This window comes from Nestor notabilis, unplaced genomic scaffold (genome assembly GCF_000696875.1).
Source record: "Nestor notabilis isolate BGI_N333 unplaced genomic scaffold, ASM69687v1 scaffold11364, whole genome shotgun sequence".
In the NCBI taxonomy this organism is placed as follows: Eukaryota; Metazoa; Chordata; class Aves; order Psittaciformes; family Psittacidae; genus Nestor; species Nestor notabilis.
Window position 1 is genome coordinate 1420 of NW_009926918.1, and position 12574 is coordinate 13993.

The 12574-nt window shown below is 55.3% G+C and overlaps 2 protein-coding genes across 2 annotated transcripts in view; one reads left to right on the forward strand and one right to left on the reverse strand.

Annotated features, from left to right (window-relative positions):
• The window catches only part of DPH2 (DPH2 homolog (S. cerevisiae)), a gene marked incomplete at its 5' end in the record, with an annotated part of 1492 nt that extends 1414 nt beyond the window's left edge, over positions 1 to 78 (forward strand). Inside the window, 1 exon segment of the mRNA XM_010013814.1 lies at positions 1 to 78. Within this exon segment, the coding sequence (XP_010012116.1) occupies positions 1 to 78 (78 nt within the window).
• Positions 79 to 969: 891 nt separating this feature from the next.
• IPO13 (importin 13) overlaps positions 970 to 12574 on the reverse strand; it is a 23103-nt gene continuing 11498 nt past the window's right edge. The window contains exons 12-20 of the mRNA XM_010013815.1: positions 12377 to 12457; positions 11654 to 11791; positions 11462 to 11558; positions 9542 to 9594; positions 2388 to 2454; positions 2196 to 2254; positions 1980 to 2069; positions 1655 to 1836; positions 970 to 1536 (exon numbers count right to left, since the gene is read on the reverse strand). Of these exons, the coding sequence (XP_010012117.1) occupies positions 1440 to 1536; positions 1655 to 1836; positions 1980 to 2069; positions 2196 to 2254; positions 2388 to 2454; positions 9542 to 9594; positions 11462 to 11558; positions 11654 to 11791; positions 12377 to 12457 (864 nt within the window). The 3' untranslated portion in view covers positions 970 to 1439. The remainder of the gene's footprint in view (positions 1537 to 1654; positions 1837 to 1979; positions 2070 to 2195; positions 2255 to 2387; positions 2455 to 9541; positions 9595 to 11461; positions 11559 to 11653; positions 11792 to 12376; positions 12458 to 12574) is intronic.

Here is a 12574-nt window from a genome sequence, read left to right on the forward strand (position 1 = left end):
ACGCCCGTTTCCAAGGCTGTGCAGGGCCGACGAGGGATTGCTATTGCCTATGAGGATGAGGGGCGTGAGCAGCCCTGATTCAGCAGCAGCATTGACAGCCAGCCACGAGAAGGCCCGTGTGGGGGCCAGGCATCTCCTGCCACCATGTGTCAGACCCATGAGGGTCTCACAAGAGTCTGGACCTGCCACCATCTGGCCCCGTGGTGGATGTGGCCTTCAGTCTTAGAACCGTGGTGGGAGAGCAGGAGTTGCCTTTGTTTTTTGGGATGCCAGCAGCACCCTGGTGCTCACAGTCAGGGCAGCAGAAGGGCCAGGCAAGGTGCTTGGCCCAAACACAGCCTCAAGGGCTCCCCAGTGCAGGGGGCAGCTTTGGTCCTACATGGGAAAGCCACTGCTCTGTATAAGCCGGCAGCACCAGGGAGTGAGGCTTTTGTGGATTACTGCTGCTAACTGAACCTGAACTGAAAAGGACTTTTGAGTCCTTCTAGAATAAAACATGGGCTGAGGAACACAGAAGTGATACCAGGTGTCCCAGAGCGAAAACACAGATCATGGTCATCCCCTAGCTTACTTGGGGAGCACAGCTCTGTGCATCAGCTAAAACCAGGCCGAGAGAACAGAAGCCCAGACGTGGGACCACCCAGAAATGAAAGCCTGATCACAAGCTGGGCTGGGGAGCTAAGGCAAGGGGGAGTGGGCTCTGAGTGCGAGCAATCCCCCCACCTGATCTGAGCAGGTGTGGGGCACACACATCCTGTGCTGCAGAAAGGACCCTGCATTCAGCAGGGATGGAGTCTGGTCCCTTTCATGTGGGGCAGGACTGTTTCTACTCCATGCCAGGCAGGAGAGCATGGTGAGCATGGATGGGCTGCTTCTGCCATCATTCCCATTAGCCAGGAGGGGCAGGAGGCTTTGAGGCACCCCAGCTTTGATATACCCTCCCTCCACTGGGCTCCTCCCCAAAGGCAATAACGACAACCACAACATAGAAATATTCTTAATATAATTAGGTGCAGGGCCTCCCCCCTCCCAACCACACACGTACAAATGAGCAGGGGGCAACCCCCACCTGCCCAGCCAGCCACTGCCACGGGCACAGAGGCAGCCTCCCTGCCGCGGGCACAGGCACCCACAGGGAAGTACCAGGGAAGGGCTGGTAGCCCGGGTGCGGGGCAGTCCTGCCCAGGCTTCCTCCTCCCTGCTGCCACCTCCTGCAGCCGGCACTCCTGTCCCCTGCGAGGGGGGAGCATGCTGGGGGAAACAAAGATGCTGACACCGAGATGCGGCCACCAAATCTAGCTGAGGAGCGTCCTGAGTGGGTTAATTCTAGGTGGAGGGTTATTCTATGAGCCGTACTGCAGCAGGGTGGGGAGGATGAGGGGGCTTCCTTGCAGGGAAGAACTGGTCCAGGCAAATTGTCCACGGTCCTGGCCAGGTGCTCAGTAGTCTGCTGTGTACTCTGTACCATGCAGCCCTCGGCACAGCAGAGTGAACTCCTTCACCATCTCCTTCACTCGCCGCTTGTTCACACGCTCTCTGCTAACACAGAGGGAGGGGACAAAAATGAAGCAGGGGGGATGCATGAGGCCACAAAGAGGGGATCAGGCCCACCACATCATGTGGGGCACAGCTGCCACAGTGAGGGCATACAAACCTGAGGATCTGCTGACTGAAGGTCTCCTTCTGCTCGGGACTGACACGGGCTGAGGGGAAGCCGTCCTCCTGCATGGCCTCCTTGATCCAGACACTCAGGTAGCTGAAGCAGTGCTTGTTCAAGGCAAAGAGGATTTCTGCGAAGTGATCCATGAGGCTGCGGGAAGCCTGGCCACCGACACCCTGCCACAGAGCAGACAGAGCCTGTGTCTGCACCCACCCATGCTGCCGGGCTGTCCAACCACAGCTCCGCAGGACGATAGGAATAGAGCTCAGGAATAGAGCCTAAATCTTCCCAGGGAGCCTGTGGTCCTGGTGTCTCTCACCTCCAGCACTGCCTGCAGCAGCACTTTGCCATTCTCGTGTACAACCTGTCCCACCGGGGCGATCTCTCCACAGCGGGGCAGCAGCTCCGTCTGCAACAGAGAGCCCAGCCCGCTCAGTGCTACAGCAGGCTCCATACCACAGCACCCTTGCCCAACCTGCAGCCCTGCTCCTGCCCTCTCAGCTCTCGGGGGGCTACATGATGCCATGATACTCACAAAAAAGCCACAGGATGCTTTGACTGTTGGGGCCTCAGGGAACTTGAGTGAAAGGACACCTGTGGGCAGAAATTGCTCAGGTTAGCAGCCAGAAACCCCACACACCATGCCAAATCAGCCCTGTGGTCTGTGCCCAGCTCTGCAGGAGTGGGGCTGGCTTCTCTGCAGAGTGATTTGGAAGGTGGTACTCACCACACTGAAACACTGCTTTGACATCCAGGTTGCTACACAGGAAGAGGTCCGGCTTCCTTTTCAGAGCCTGCAAGGTACACAGACAGGCGGCATAAACCCAGCGCTGCAGAGGCAGCCAGGAAGCCTCCAAGGAACTCAGTGCCCCAGACAGCCTCTGCCTGGACACGCACTTACCTGCGCACACCCAGGATAAACGGCAGAGTCACACAGTACAGCAGGAAACCATCACTTCTCCCCACCCTCTCTTAAGTGTCAAACAGCCAGGCAGTTTGCTACACTTAGGGTCCACCGACCCCAAGACCTGAGGATAGATGCCACAGTGGGCAGTATATACACAAACACTTCACACAGATACGGGACATGGTGCCCGTCCCACCAGAACCAGGCAGTGGCAGTGCTCCTGGGACAAAGACAGCAATGCAGAGCTCAGCAGACACCAGCCCCTTGTGTGCTTTGCTCCTCTCCTCTTGAAGATACTGGCATCCATGGGGTCACAGCAACTGGTTCAAGTGGTAACCCCAGCAGCTCACTCTGCTTGGGCTCCAGGGCACAAATGACAAACAGATGCCAACGTTGCTTGGTGGTTCCTGAGCAGCAACTCTGAGATCAGAAATGCTTTCTTCTGTGATCCCACCAGCCCTGTGCTGTGGGGGCCAGATGCTGCTGCTGGGGAAACCCCGAGCTGTGGCACCTTGTGCAGTGGCTTTCCATTGGACAGTTACTGGACAGAAATGTTTCAGCCTGCCCCTTCCCCTCCATGGGAAGGGTTTCCACCCTGGCACAGCAAGCCCTGCTATTTAAGGCAGCCACAACCATACCCTGACACCATGCCATCGTGTCCAATGTTGCAGGCCAGCACTGCAGATGGCAGCCATGCCTCCTTCCTTGCTGTCACTGTGGAATGGCCCTGCTCTGTGCTTACTGGACAGAAATGTTTCAGCCTGCCCCTTCCCCTCCATGGGAAGGGTTTCCACCCTGGCACAGCAAGCCCTGCTATTTAAGGCAGCCACAACCATACCCTGACACCATGCCATCGTGTCCAATGTTGCAGGCCAGCACTGCAGATGGCAGCCATGCCTCCTTCCTTGCTGTCACTGTGGAATGGCCCTGCTCTGTGCCTGGAGCTCAGAGAGCAGGGTACCACGCAGGCAGCCCTTGCGCTGAGCTGTGTGCAAGGCCACTGCTGCCTCTGAGCCTGCTCCCCCCGCATAAAAGCAGGGACAGCTTTTAGCCAGCAGCACCCAGGATGCACGGCCACCTGCCCTCAGCCATGGTCTCCACTTGGAACAAAACAGACTTACTTCCCACCCCTTCTTCAACAGGGAAAGCCCACGACCATCTGCCCAGTGCAGAGAATGTATGCTGGAGACCAAGAAGCTGAGGAACAGGTTTCAGGGTTACCCCATCACCTTTCTGACCCTTTACATGCTGAAAGAGAGGACTCGGGTTCGGCTACATTGCTGTACAAGCAGAGATGGCACACTAGATACAAGTGGAGACCTTCATGGGAGGGGATCAAGGGCCACGTATACCTGTGTGTGCATATGTACACAAATTGTGTGCACCATCCCTCCTGACACGCTAGTGCCAACATTGGAAGGCTAGCTAGTGCCAGGGCAATGGTTTAGAAACACATCTACTCATGACTGCTGCCGTCCAGTCGGCCCCATACCAGACAAATGCTTGCAAAAGACAGTGTAGTCTTAGCCGTGGGAGACTGAGTGGTGACCCCAAGCCTCTCCCCAGCAGCATGCTGCTTGAGGGCAGCTGGCTCCCGTGATACCACCCAGTTGCAGATTCCTCTACCCTGCCCGTCCACGGGGCCAGGTTAAACCTGAGTCCTGCATGCTGCAAGACTGTTCAGCTGGCACAAAAGTCTCCCAACATGCTCAGGTTGATACCTACCTGCAGGGTGCTTCTCCCAGCCAAACCAGACCCGCAGCAGGCAGAGCCCCCCAGGCCCTCCTGCAGACTCCCTGCAGCATCTGCTCCTCAGTCCGTCAGGTGCCACGGGGGATTGTGAGATCTCCTTCCCCTAAGACAACTCCACCAAGGGAGAGCAGAGTGCAAGCCCAATCTGAGCACACATGCACATGCCTAATTTAAACAGCGATGTTGTTTACCCCTGTGAGATGGGGCCCTGTGCAGCTTCTCCCATTAGCAAGGAGCACCGGTCAGGTCCCACTGCTCTTCCCCAGCACCAGGAACCCTGCTCCAGCTCTGGGGCCTTTTACTGCCTTCCCACCTCCTGCCATAGCAGCACTGCTCACATGTTCTGGGATGGGGACAGGTCTTTTAAATGCTTTCAAATGTATCCCCACACCCTCTGCTGCAGCAGCTGCTGCAGAGGCAGACATTGGCTCTCCAGTGAGGGCTGTCCTGCAGGCTGGCACATAAAGGACATTGGGTTCTTTTCTATGGCAGCTGGGAGACCCCCAGACAGGTTCTTGAGAGCAGGGTCTTCTTCTGTGCCTGGTTCTTCAGAGGCAGGCAGGCACAGAAGGGACACTGAAACTCATTCCTCCAGCAGGCAGGGGACAGTGGGGACTGCACTGCCAGCTCCTGCAGCTCTCCAGAACACACAGATCAAGCCCTTGTGTCCAGCACCACCACCTCTTCCCAGACCACACACCTGGTGGAGCAGAGCCTCCATCTCTGGAAAGGGCCTGTGAGCTTGGCTGGGCACCAGGGCCAGACAGGAGCAGTCAGTGCCTGCCCACTGGGGATGGAGGATGCCAAGCCCATGTCCTCCATGGGGCTCTAGGACTCTGGCTGGAGCAGGTGTGGTGGGTAGCTCAAGGACTGTTGCACCCAGCCGAAGAAAGGAGGGAGGCAAGGGATAGTGCTGGCTACACCACCACAGGTCAGTCCTGCATCTTCTGCCTGGCAAGGCCCTGCTCATCCAGTCTGCCCTGGGGCTCCTGTTCAGTGGAGATCACCGCAGTGCTCCCAAGGTCCATGCCAGTGTGGAGCCCTGTTGAGGCTGCGTGGATATGTCTGCAGGCCTGGTGGGGAGGCAGGCTGGAGAGCCCCAAAATCCTGCCTGCAACCGGGAGCATGCACATGAGTGATACCCGCTAGCCAGGGAGTGGGTGAGAGCTCCCAGACACCAGAACCTGCCTAGTTGTGCTGATGCAGACCTGGGTGCAGTCCCAGCCATCCCTGCTGGGTGGTCCTGGGCATGGGTGCTCCAGCTGTGCCGGCAGCACTGAGCCCTGCAGCCCTCCAGGAGGGATGCTCACTCGGGCACAGCAGCAGCGATACTCTGCACCATTCCCAGCACACAGCAGAGGCAGAAGGGGAGCAGCTGAGGACAGATCTCACTGTAAAGGGTGCTGGCACTGCTCCATGCAGCCTTAAGGCAGGCTGGTTATTTTATACTTAGCTTTGAGTAGCAACAGTAACTCCAGCGTCTCCAGCATCTCTAAGAGATTTGGTTTAAGAAGCATATTCTCATGATTAGCAAGCAATCGTCAAAGCTGGATTGCCAATTAACATAGTGGCAAAATGATCAGCTGCACCAACTGGGCAGTGCCACAGGCTGCAACCAAGCACAAATAAATAAACTGTAAAGTCAGCTGAAATCCTGTCACACAGAGAGATGGCTCCCTGTGAGCTGGTGACAGGCTGCTATCAGGTGCTAGGAGCTTCTTCTGAGTTATCACAAGGTAGAAGAGTACTTGCTGGTAGAAAGGAAAGACAAAAACACTGCCTGCAAGGAGAAACCAGACAAATCTGAAACAGGGAAGATGGCATTTTCACCAAGGTGATCGACCACAGGAACAGAGATGATCAAGGAAGTGGGAAAGTCTCCACCTTGGTGCATTCTTGGGCCCTTTGCCAAGGGCACCACAGGCTGAACAGGCTGGGATGAAACACAGCCACCACCACATCAAAATCAGATCTGAAGAGATCTGAAGTTCTCTCTGACTTTAATCCTTAGATCAACCAAGCCAAGTGCAAGGTCCTACACCTGGGTTGGGGCAACTCCAGGCACAGCTACAGGCTGAGTGGAGAAGAGATTCAGAGCAGCCCTGCGGAGAAGGACCTGGGGGTGTTGGTTGATGAGAAACTCGACATGAGCCGGCTTCAGCGTGCGCTTGAGCCCAGAAACCAACCGTATCCTGGGCTGCATCAAAAGAAGAGTGACCAGCAGGTCAAAGGAGGTGATCCTGCCCCTCTACTCTGCTCTTGTAAGACCTCACTTGGAGTATTGTGTACAGTTCTGGTGTCCTCAACATAAAAAAGGACATGGATCTGTTGGAGCAAGTCCAGAGGAGGGCCACGAGGATGATAAGAGGGCTGGAGCACCTCCTGTATGAAGACAGGCTGAGGAAGTTGGGGCTGTTCAGCCTGGAGAAGAAAAGGTTGCGTGGAGACTTCATAGCAGCCTTCCAGTGTCTGAAGGGGGCCTACAAGGATGCTGGGGAGGGACTCTTTGTCTGGGACTGTAGCGGTAGGACAAGGGGTAACAGCTTCAAACTTACACAGGGGAAGTTCAAATTAGATATAAGGAAGAAGTTCTTTACTGTGAGGGTGGTGAGGCACTGGAATGGGTTGCCCAAGGAAGTTGTGAATGCTCCATCCCTGGCAGTGTTCAAGGTCAGGTTGGACAGAGCCTTGGGTGATATGGTTTAGTGGGCGGTGTCCCTGCCCATGGCAGGGTGTAGGAACTAGATGATCTTAAAGTCCTTTCCAAACCTAACTATTCTGTAATTGTATGACCTACAAATGCTCAACAGCATCACTGCAGAGACTCTCTTCCAGAGTCTTCTGGAAAAGAACTGTCTGGATCCACCTCTACCATCAGACACCTCTTGAAGTCCTGAGACCAAGGACCTAAGCAGGGATGGCAAGGACGTTTCTTGAAGGTTTCATAGCACCCCACCAGATCATCAGCCTGGGAAGAGGAGAAGACCAAGGGAGAGGAGGAAACCTTGAAACAAGTCCTATGTGTGCAGACAGAGGACAGGGATAGGATCCTTTGACCTCCCTGGGGTTGCTGGAATAAAAAGCCCAGGAAAATATCATGTCTTGACTGGGTGGTGGTGGGCTGGCAACATGATGTCAGTCATTTTGCAGTGATTCAAGATAGAAGAGCCGCAGTGGCAGGAGCCTCTGGGCTGCTCATGCAGCAGGACCTCTGAAGGATGCAGGCTGTCTAGAGATAGGCTGCCAGCTCACAGCCCCAGCACTGCTTGCAGATCCTGTCCAGGGTGTAACAGCTTCCCAGCAGCCAAGATGGTAGTGTTTGCTCTCCTAGCACACCCTATGAAGTGCAGCATAGTTGCATTTTCTCTCCAAGAGATCACAAATGTGCCGTGTCCAGACACAGAAGGACCCCAAGCTAGAGAGAAAATCAGCACTTTCCAAAGAAACAACAAATACCCTTAGAAGAGTCTCTTAAGGTCACCTCATGCTCTACCCCGTGGCAAGATCCCCTCTGCCTGCACTTCAAAAGCAACAAGGCTTATTGAGTCCTTTCAAGTCCTCCAAGTGACAGCAGCTCCCCAAGTGACTTTCCACTGCTTCCCCACACTCTTGGAAAGATCTCCTACTGTCTGACCTGGATCCTTCTCCCTTATTTCCTCCTGTTACTGTTTGTCCCACACAAGGAGAACAGAAAAGGGTTTTTAGCTATGACCTTTTACACACTCTGAGACTCATGCAGCTCCTCAGGCTCTCATCAACCTCTTCTCCTCACCATGTGTACAAGGTGGTCATCTTCCCTGATGCTTTTCTCTGTGCTCTCTAGTCTGTACCTACAGAAATGTTGTGCCCCAGACTGAGCACAGTGCTCAAGTGGAGGTCCTGCCAGCACTGAGTGGCTGGGGGGGGCACCTGCATGAACCTCATGCACAGACCTCATTTACCATCCTCCCATCATATTCAAAACCCTTGTAAAAAGGTCACAGCTTCCAAACCCGGCACTGGCAAAAGCTGCAAACACTTTCTGATAACCTCAATTATGTTACATCTTTCAAGTTGAAAAGCAGGGAAGAAAATGCTCCAACATGGCTGGTGAGATGCAATGGGTCTCAGCCCAATCTGGCTGGGCATGAAGGGTGAGACCTGCGAGGAGCAGACCTTGTCTGTGGGGGGTGTGAAGTGCAGCTCCCTTGCCCATTCCACCCCACAAGACCCACACATGAACCAAACAGCTATTGGAAGGGTCTCACAGCTTACCATTCGGACATGTCAGGCACCCTTCCTGGCCTGCCAGCAAGGGCAGGATGGCCACAGCTCTGGCAGCTGCCTGGGTGGGTGTTCCTGCACAGCAGTTGGGCCAGCACGTGTGGTTAGAGGTCTCACCATTACAGAAACAAAGCAGAAAATGACTCGCTGGGGCTCCTCCTCACCACCAACCCACCCTCTGGGTAGGTGCCAGAGGACACGTCTCTGATAGGGCACTGAGCGCATCAGGGCTTCTCCCTCAAGCATAGCAGTGGGCTGAGGAGCACGCTGGGCTCCCACTGCTCCCAACACAAAGCGTAGCAATGGCCCTGCCTGCCCACCACCAGCAGTGACAGGAGTGCCAGCCCCACGAACCAGCCTGTGTCCCCTACCACACCGACGCAAACCATGCCCGTGCATCACCGAGCCAGCAACACAGGAGCTGCCACCACCCCAAGAGGCTGTCAGGGTGGAGGCAGTGTGGCACCCTGGCAGGTCCACATGCCATCACAAGCACGTTGCTCAGAGCCAGACCCTGGCAGCAGCCTACTACCATGGCTATAGGCTTCCTCCCACTGGACCAGGGGCAAAGCAGGCAGCTCAGCCCATCCCTGCTCCAGAGGACCCATCAGAGGGGGGGTAAACGGGCTAGAAAACATCCACTTTAATGCTCTAGTTTGTCTGCTACCGAAGTGTGACCAAGGCATCAGCCCCAAGCACCCCACACAGGCTTTGGCAAGGCAAGGGGGTGGCAGCTGGAGGCTGCCCTGCAGAGGAGGGCACTGCCCTGGGGATGGGGCGGAACCAGAACTAAAGGAGAATGTTTTGTTTTCAACTTCCACGGAAACAGATGGAGAAACTCGATATTCAACTAAAAGGAAAAAAAACGTTGTCAACAGAAAGCTAAAAATAGGTTTAAATTGAATTAAAAAGAGAAAGAGAGAGAACAGAAAGTGAATGAATAAGAAACTAAAACACACCTGTGCCAGGAGTTGCATAAATGAATCAACAATATCAGGATGATCCCTGGGCCCTAAAATATAATAAAGATGTAACTTAAGAGAAAAATCATACAAACAGCAACTCAACATCATATAGTTATGTGATACAGAAAGAATTTACAAGTGAAAACAGGAGTGTAAGGGAGGAGGGGTGTGTGGGGAAGGGGATGGGCAACATGAGCAGCTTGAAGCAAGTTAAAGAAACAAAACATACAAAAAATCATGAAACTTGGAGAACCCAAGAACAGAAAGAAACTGCAAAGGAAAGGGTCTGAAGCCCCAGGGCCTCTAGCTAGCACCTGGGTGCTGCAGAGCCAAGGAGGAGATCTTCGTGTCCTTGGGGAGGAAGAGAAGGAGGAGCAGGGGCTAGCTGGGCACCATCTCCACAAGGAGAATTAGAGCTTTTTGCACTGTGGGGACTGAGCGGGTGTCTTCAGAGCACTGTTTGGTCCTGGAAGATAACTGCAAGTGAACGACAACACCTCAGCAAACGCTTGACAGGCCCAGCCGGGCTCAGGCGTGCACATGCTTGTCACCAGCACCAGCTGCTCAGGAGCCCCTGGCACAGACACCCTCCCACCCTGTTCCCAGATGTTCTCCAAGACCCTGTGTCCAGGATCCTCCTGGAGGTATCCTCCAGCATCCTCCTGGGAGAGAGCAGTTCAGTGCCCAGAGATCTCCATGCCAGCACCACTCACCCTACCTTGGCATCCCACTGTGCACAGACACATCTTGGCCCCGATGGGCTCAGGCATCCCCCCATCTCCTGCTGCCCGTGGGCTCAGCAAAAGGGGCTCACCCTGCTCAGGGCTGGCCACCCACCGAAAGGGACCCATGGGGTGGATGGGAGCACACAGTCCTGGGCACAGAGTGAGATGCATGGCCGCTTGCGGGAGCAAAGCTTGCGTCCAAGCATTGGCACAGCTCAGGCTCTCTCCTTTCCCCTTTCTCCTCCTGCAGACATGCCTGCTCCTGTACGGAGGCATCGCCGCCTCCCCAGGCACCGAGCCAGAAGGATCTCCGTGTAGACACATCCACATGCCACTGGCAGAAGCAGGGACCTGATCTCCAGGTAAGCCCAGCTTGCTTGACACTGGCCCCAGTGACACCTCAGTGCAGTGGGGTTTGCTCGGACCATGGTGTGAGGATGAAGCAGGGGTCCTCACACCTCCCCAACCTCCCTAGAGAGCTCTTAGCCTTGTACAGGGGGACAGCATCACCCCACCCAGCACCCAGATGTAAGCAAAAGACAAGACTCCTTGGGGACTGCATATGGAGGTGCCGAAGGATCAGAGCCAGCAGCTCCAACATACATTTTTCCCTGTCACAGGGCAAGTCACCAAGAGGCTGAGGGGAGCCGTGGTGCAGAGAGGCCTGTCCTAACCCCCATTTTCTTTCTGTAGGGTGGGCAGTGAGCTGAAGAGAGACCCTGCCTTGGGGGAGGACACCAGCATCCTCAGCATCACAGCAGTGACTCTGAAAAGGTCATTTCCCAGATGTCCACACACACATCCTCCTGCTCGTGCAAGGGCTTGATTCCTGGCCACTACAAACAGCACTGGCCCCCGAAGGAGCCCCGAGATCTCCTGGGAAGCACAGCCTCCCTGCCAAGGAGGCCTGGAGCTCCGGCTCAACCCCTGCAGCACACAATGCCCAGCCCTGCTGCAGAAGCGGGGCTGTCACGGCAGTACAGAGTATCACCCATGGGATTCCTGTTTCTGCTACCCTGCAGGGAAGGTACCCACCTTCCAGGGGTTGGGATGAATCCAAGAAACAGAGATGGCCCCATTAGCTTAGCTAGGAGTGAAAACAGCCATTCCTGGTAAGACGCCTCCAGACTCCATGCATGCAAACAGCCTGACAACAGCCCCAGCATGAAGAAGGGTTAATCCCACATACCTTGCTGGAAGAGGGTCAGCGTGACTGAGGTAACGAGCAAGAAGAGGGCCTTGATGGGAGGGAAGTGGGCAGGCTCATGGGCAAAGATGTGAACCAGCTGCAAGACACAGAGAAGAACTCAAGCTGTGCTGGCCATGTACATCTCCAGCCCCCTGGGGAGCAGCAGCCCCAGCCCTGAGCACAGCCCCATACCTGCCGGGTGAGGTCGATGGCAGAGGCCTGGGGGATGGTGCTGTACATCTGCCCCAGCATCTCGCACAGCTGAGGCACCATAGGGGCAAAATCATCCAGGAGGGTCTTCACGGACTTCTCAAAGATGGCACAGACAGACTGCAGGAGAAGGAGGACTGCTCTGAACAATGGGCCTCAGACAACCTCTTCTGGGGGACAGAGCTTGATGGGTGGGTCCCAGGGGAGGGAAGAGCTGGCAGTGGGGATGGGGACCAGCCAGGCAGAGGGCTCAGACCTGCTCTGGTACTGGTGCTCTGCCTTGCAGCACAGGATGCTCCCAGAGACCAGGAAACACCCTTCCCACTGCAGCAGGAAGTCTCCCCGAGGGCCAGGGAAATGTGGATGGTGGGATGCTGCACATATGCATTACTGGACTGAGAGGACTGGAGAAACACCAGATGACACAGCTTCAGGTCAGAGCAGAGCTCTCCTCTTTGGGAAGGTTTAGTAGACCCCCATCTCCCTGTTCATGGCAGGGCCTCTGTAACTGGAGAGGATCAGGGTTGATAGGCACACAAGACAGACTAGAATGGCTGGAGGCTGCTGGTGACAGCACTGGTCTGGAGAACCGAGCAAGACATCCCTGTTACAGGGCATCACCTAGTATCTGTCTTTTGCTGTCCCCAGTTCAGGGCAGCAAGGAGGGGCAGAGCTGCAGGCAGTATACAGGAGGAGCCTGGTTACCTCCACCACCTGGGCATCATTCAGCCACTTGCTGAGAACCTTCTGTATGAGCTGGAAGACTTGCTGCAGAACTACCACCACCTGTAAGGAACAAGAGGCACTGAAGAGAACTGGCCTCCATGGCACCAGGGAGGGGAGATTCAAAACTAAATGTGGCTTGGACACAAACTTTCAGGGACCATTGCCCCCTCCCCTCTC